The 6,353-nt window shown below is 45.4% G+C and overlaps 1 protein-coding gene across 1 annotated transcript; it reads right to left on the bottom strand.

The window, feature by feature from the left end:
* Positions 1 to 678: 678 nt before the first annotated feature.
* On the bottom strand, positions 679 to 1,020 carry LOC137631267 (ATP synthase subunit a-like). Its single transcript, XM_068363049.1, has one exon. It carries the CDS (start codon positions 1,018 to 1,020, stop codon positions 679 to 681), a length of 342 nt encoding a protein of 113 aa, XP_068219150.1.
* Between the last annotated feature and the right edge of the window lie 5,333 nt (positions 1,021 to 6,353).

Here is a 6,353-nt window from a genome sequence, read left to right as displayed (position 1 = left end):
TCGCCTCATGGAGTGTGTCAGCTGCCACTGCCCCTGCACATATACCCTGGCTTAGTCCCCCAGGAGTATGTGTCAGGAGCAAGGAGACCTTGGATATACATAGATGGGCTTTTCAAGTTATGGTAGCATGTGAGGTTCACCCAATCAAAGGTTTGAGGATGTTTTTCCATTTCCATGCAGATTGCTGACAATGACTTTGATCTATGGAAGTCTTAAGCCTCCTTAGCCCAAAAGGATTGCTAAGGCATATAAGGTGATACCTGTGCTGGTGGAAAAAGCTCCAGAACCTAAGGTTGGGCATAAGTGTGTGTTGCCCTTGTGCTGGCTATTATCGGGTTCATAATTCTTGGCCCGATCACCCCTGTGTTAGCCACTCCTTCCCATGTCTCTGGGAGTCCGGGCCCATCACCCATGCTCCCTCGATGCCATTGACCCTGATTGTTGCTGTGTCACAGACCTCTGCGAGTATGCCTTTCCCTCGTCCCTGTGATAGTGTTTACTAGTGTTGTTGTTCCTGTTGGAGCAACCTGTATGGTTCCTCCTCTAGGGTAGTTCTTACCTTGCCTCCTTTGCCTGCAGAGTCTGGGGTGAAGGTTGGGAAGAGGAGGAAATATGTATGTGCTTCCTTCTCCAGCTCCTCTTCCTCGTCCTCATCTTCCTTGTCCTCATCTTCCTCTTCTACTTCAAATTCCAATTCCTATGCTTCTTGTGAGATGAAGAAAATAAGAGAAAGAGGTTGAAGAAGTCCAGGAAGACCACTATGAAGAAAAAGAGGAAGAGGACAATGAAGTCCAGGAAAGCCACTACAAAGAAGAGGAAGGGGTCAAAGAAGTCCAGGAAGGCCACTATAAAGAAGAAGAGAAGGAGGCCAAAGAAGTCCAGGAAGGCCAGTATGAAGAAGAGGAAGAGATCAAAGAAGTCTAGGAAGACCACTACAAAGAAGAGGAAGAGGCTGAAAAAGTCTTGGAAGGCCACCATGAAGAAGAGGAGGAAGAGGGTGAAGAAGTCCAGGAAAGCCATTATGAAGAAGAAAAGTAAAAGGTTGAAGAAGTCCAGGAAGATTACTACAAAGAAGAGGAGGAAGAGGTCAAAGAAGTCTAGGAAGGCCACTACGAAAAAGAAGAGAAATAGGCTGAAAAAGTCCAGGTAGGGCACTAGGCCACTACAAAGAAGAAGAGGAAAAGGTCAGAGAAGTCCAGGAAGACTACTACAAAGAAGGGGAAGAGGTTGAAGAAGTCCGGGAAGGCCATGAGGCCACTGTAAAGAAGAAGAGAAAGAGGTAAAAGATGTCCAGAAAGGCCACTACGAAGAAGAGGAGTAAGAGGCTGAAGAAGTCCATGAAGCCCACTAAGAAAAAGAAGAAGAAGAAGAAGAAGAAGAAGAAGACATCCAGGAGGAAGGCCACTACAAACGAGGAAAAGGTCAAAGAAGTCCAGGAAGGCCACAACGAAGAAGTCCAGGAAGACCACTACGAAGAAGAGGAAGATGCCAAAGAAGTTCAGGAAGGTCACTATGAAGAAGAAGGGGAAGAGGCCGAAGAAGTGCAGGAAGGCCGTTACAAATAAGTCCAGGAAGTCCAGGAAAGGAAAGGGCTCCTTACAACACTACCTCTCTCTCTTGTTTGAAGGAGATTGGACTGAACATGAGTGGTTCCTGGCCCTGTTTCATGGTCCCCCCTCTCTTTGTGGCAAAGCAGTCGAAACTTTAACTCACAGGATCTAAATTGATGCTGATAAGTTACAATGCTGAGCTCTATTCTTTAATTTAAAGCTGTATTTACCTATCCTCCCTAATAAGGGCACGAGTCTGGGGACAGGACCCTGTTTCATGTCCCCTGGGGGCTGCAGCTTTGGTCTCTCCGGCTACTCTTGTAGCCAGGCACAGGAATGTACATTCTCATACAATTTCTGTTCCCTTGTTGATGGAGGAGCTTTGGCATCATGCATCACCCTTCCTACCTGGATGATGGACTCCTGCTCATCCCTTATACTGTGATACATGCGTAGAGTGGGTTGAAAGGATGGGACCACTCGAGGCATATCAAACACTCAATGGAAGACCAAGAGTTGAGGGTGGATGGAGCTTTTTCTTATGTATTGTGGTACAGGGCCATAGCCATCTCTCCTCCTTAATCTGCAGAGGGAAGAGTATGTGGTACTCTTTTCATTTCTTCCTTGATCAGTGCCAAGGATTCTTCCCCTGCTGTTGTTGGCCTTCCTGGGCCTTTCAGCTCAATAGTCATATGTATTTGCGGGGTGGTGATGAATCCCTGGAGCAACCTACCACACCCTCAACCGCACATGGGTATAAGGATGCTTGTAATTTGTCAGTCCCTAACGCACTAGATCTTGTACCGGTGCCAACGGAAGCAGACAATCCCGAGTCATAGTGTTCCTCCATGGATATTCTTACACTCATTGGTGAGTGCAATGAACTGGGTAAGGTTGCCACCTTCAGAGAAAACCTCTTTGTCAGTGATCATCATTTTGGTATCCCTCAATACTCTACTGGAAGTGCATTGGTCAGATCTTGTTATTTTTGCCCTGGATCGTGTTGATAATTAGATCTGTGGATCTGAGAACTCTCTCAAGTCCAGACAGTCAGACAGAATCTTGATCCCCCCCCCTACACACTTCAGGCAAAAAGTTCTATGCACCGGACTGGAGCATGCTGTGTCGTCATCTCAAAAGGTTGACCTGTTGGTGTGCTCACTGATGGGGGAACTTTTATGGAGAGACTCAAGGCAGAAGGTTCCTCCTTCTTGGCTCTCTGTGTTGGTTGCTGTGGAATTGTCTGCCATGATCTCCCTCCAAGCAGTATCCTGGCTTTATCAGTGGTCATGTGCTGTCTGATCAGAAGACAGTGACTCCCATTGCACACCAGTCAGCAAACCAGTGGGCCAATTTATCATTTCTTAAAACAAGTTGACCCAGAGTTAGCCGTGTCACCTCAGAAGTCTTCGGTGCAGGCGGTAACCTTTCTCCTTCTGAGAAGTCACATGCAGGTTGAGGTATAGAAGTTGAGAAATGCCTCGTCGGGCTCCCTTATCCAGTGCACAGTCTCCTTCATGAGCCCTGGCTCTTCAAAGGAAACTGCAGCCAAACCCTTGAGTTCAACTGTGCCTGAGGAATTTGGTACTAGGAAGTGCCCCAGGCCAGTTCCTAGACCCTGATCGAACCACCTACAACTTCTTCCAGAAAGGAGCCTGTGGATGCACAGCCCTTTTGAGCCCCTCAGCCTGGTTTCTTAAGGAAGGGTGGCAGTTGGAAGAAGTGAAGGTGAGGGAATTGCTGATGCCAGCATTCCACCTCTGCCGCTGCATGCCTCTCTGGCCATTGGGTAATCTGGCAGAGACAAGGGGCCAAACCTTTGGTAGTGAGTGTCCTTCAGGACAGTTACTTACTACCCTCTTAGGACCATCGGCCTTCCCTATCTCACTCATCGATAAAGTTCTCGTCTGACCCTTCATCATCTCCAATAGCCCTGGCTTTTGGACAGAGGTAGAAGGGATGTTGAAGAAAAATATGGCCGAATTCATTGAGATGAGTCTCCACACTTCTACAATCAGGTCTTTCTGGTGGAGAAGTCATATGGGTCCTGGAGACCAGTTATTGGCATCTCTTCACTGAACAATTTTGTTCCGTAAGCAAAGTTCATGATAGAAATAGTATCGTCTATGGTTTGTTTTATCAGAGAGGGAAACTTCATGCTTTTGGTGGACCAAAAGGACACGTACGTACTTTCCAGCACCAGTGCATCATTCTTCTAGAAAGTACCTCCACTTCTCACTCTACAATATGGTGTAGGCTTACCAGTTAAAAACTCTGTCCTTTGAACGGTGTATGGCAGCCCAGGTGTTCACTTTGGTGTTTTCCTTGTTAGCAGCTATGGCCCACTTGCAAGGGATGTATTTGTTAATGTATCTTGACAATTGGCCTATCCTGGACTTCCAGGTGAGGTAGTTGCTACAGGATCAGGATCAGATTGTCACAGTTTGTCATGACTTGGGATTGTGATAAACTATGAGAAGTCTAATCTCATACCCAAGCAAAGGTTGAAATGCTTGGACATGCTGGTATACATGGAGGCAGCTAGAGTCTTTTCGTTAGATGATCACATCAGCAAGCTTAAGGAGGTCATGCGACCATTTCTGTTCAAGAAAGAAATTCCGGCTCGGCACTGATAATCTTCTTGGCCACTTTTTCTTGCTTTAGAACTCTTTCCACATGGGCGCCTCCACCAGAGGATCACTGGTCAACCACCATGGATGCCTCTTTCCTTCCTGTTCCAGTGGGACAGGAGACTCGGGGGGATCCTTCCTGATGGCTGAACAAGGAAAGCCTCTCCAAAGGAGTCTTACTTGACTCTCTGCCTCCTGACATGCAACTGTTCTCAGATGCATCGAAGGAGTTGTGGGGCTCACACCTGAACAACTTGGTGGTCCCAAGAGTTTTTCCCAAGAAAAAATGCAAGCAGCCTTTCTAGGTGTGCAAGCATTCCAAGAAGGTTTGACGGGCACAGTCTCTTGTACTCTCTGCAAGCTTCGAAGAGGACACACGTCTGGCCGGTGTTCCATGTTATAGAGTTGTCAGCCAGGTAAATTCTGGGCAAGAGGAATGTACTGGCAGACATACCAAGTCTCCCGGGGAAAATTGTAGGGTCAAGTGTTTCCTATATTCTGGCATAGTGTAGAGGCTTCTTGCCCTGTTGGGTTCTCTTGTGATTGAATTGTTCGCCACAGGGCTAAACAGGAAGCTCTCCCTTTTGTGAGACACAGTGGCTGTTCAAAGATGTCTTCCAACACCCATGGGATCACCTGTATCCACATGCCTTCCCTCCTTTCAGCCTGATCCATCCACTAATCAACAGAATGTTGATTATACCAAAGCTTGGGATGACCCTTGTGGCTCCCAGATGGCCTCATGCCGAGTGGTGTCCCAATGTGTTAACTCTTGTCACGAGGTCCTAGAGAAGTACTCCAATGGTCTACACTCCTCTGTCAGAGATATCACCAATCCATGAAGTTGCGAGATCTTTATGGTTTGAGGCTATCTAGCATCTCAGAGTGAAAGGCTTTCAGCAAGGCACTGCAGAGGAGATGTATGGGCATCTGCATGGTATTCTGCAGCTGTCCACCATGGGAAGTGGGCCATCTTCTGCAATTAGTGTTATAGAAGGGATGCCTATCTTGTCAGAGCAATTCTACTACAGGTCATGAATTTTCTCGTCTTCTTTTGCCAAGAAAAGCATCTCACAGTCGCTGCTGGCAGAAGCTACCACTCAACTTTGTGCATGAACTTTCTTCTGAGAGTTGTCTATGCTCATGAGGAGCTTCCAGCAATCTCACCCTTCCCAGTATTTCAAGTGATGGATGTGACCTCATTCACAAGGCTCTTATGTATACCCATTCAATCCTTTGAAGTCATCAGACATAGATCTGACTCTCATGAGTGTCCTTTTGCTAGCTTTGGCATCGGAGGAGAGATTAGGCACCCACACTGAGGGTTGGAATGAGGTCTCCTTTAGTTTTGTGGCCAAAACCCAGAACTATCCCTTACACTACCCCAGATTCAAGACCTTCCCCACCCCCTCGGTCTTCTATGTAAAATGTTTGGTGGTGATCCAGAAGAGATGCTATTGTGTCCCATAAGGGATCTGCATTGCTATCTGAAGGGGACCCGACACCTCAGGTCATAGTGTCAGTGACTCTTCATTAGCACTGGCAGAACCAAGAAAGATATGTCAAGGAACACGATCTCTTTCTGGCTTCGTGAGATGATCCATACAGAGTACACTTTGACTTCTGAGAGAATCGATGTACCAGGTAGTTCTAGAGCTCTTAAAGTCAGGTATTTAGGTCCCACCCTAGCCTTCAAGAGGAATTTTTCAGTTGACCAGGTGTAGAAGGTTGGTGTCTGGGAATGCCAGGCCACCTTCACTGTCTTTTATCTTTGGGACTATAACCACAAGTCCCTTAACACCTTTGTGCTTGGTCTTGTGGTGGCTGCTCCCACACAGGATAGTAGGCATCTTGTGTATGATAATATATATACTGTATATATATATATATATATATATATATATATATATATATATATATATATATATAATTATATATATATATATATATATATATATATATATATTTAATGTATATATAAGTATATATATATATATTATGTATATATATATATATATATATATATATATATTATGTATATATATATATATATATATATATATATATATATATATTTAATGTATATATATGTATATATATATTTTATATATACAGTGAACCCTCGCTACTTCGCGGTTCGACCATCGCGGATTCACCACTTCGCGGATTTTTT

Source organism: Palaemon carinicauda, chromosome 39, assembly GCF_036898095.1.
Source record: "Palaemon carinicauda isolate YSFRI2023 chromosome 39, ASM3689809v2, whole genome shotgun sequence".
Classification (NCBI taxonomy): Eukaryota; Metazoa; Arthropoda; class Malacostraca; order Decapoda; family Palaemonidae; genus Palaemon; species Palaemon carinicauda.
The sequence above is the reverse complement of the archived record's forward strand: the minus strand, read 5'-3'. Positions and strand labels throughout refer to the sequence as shown.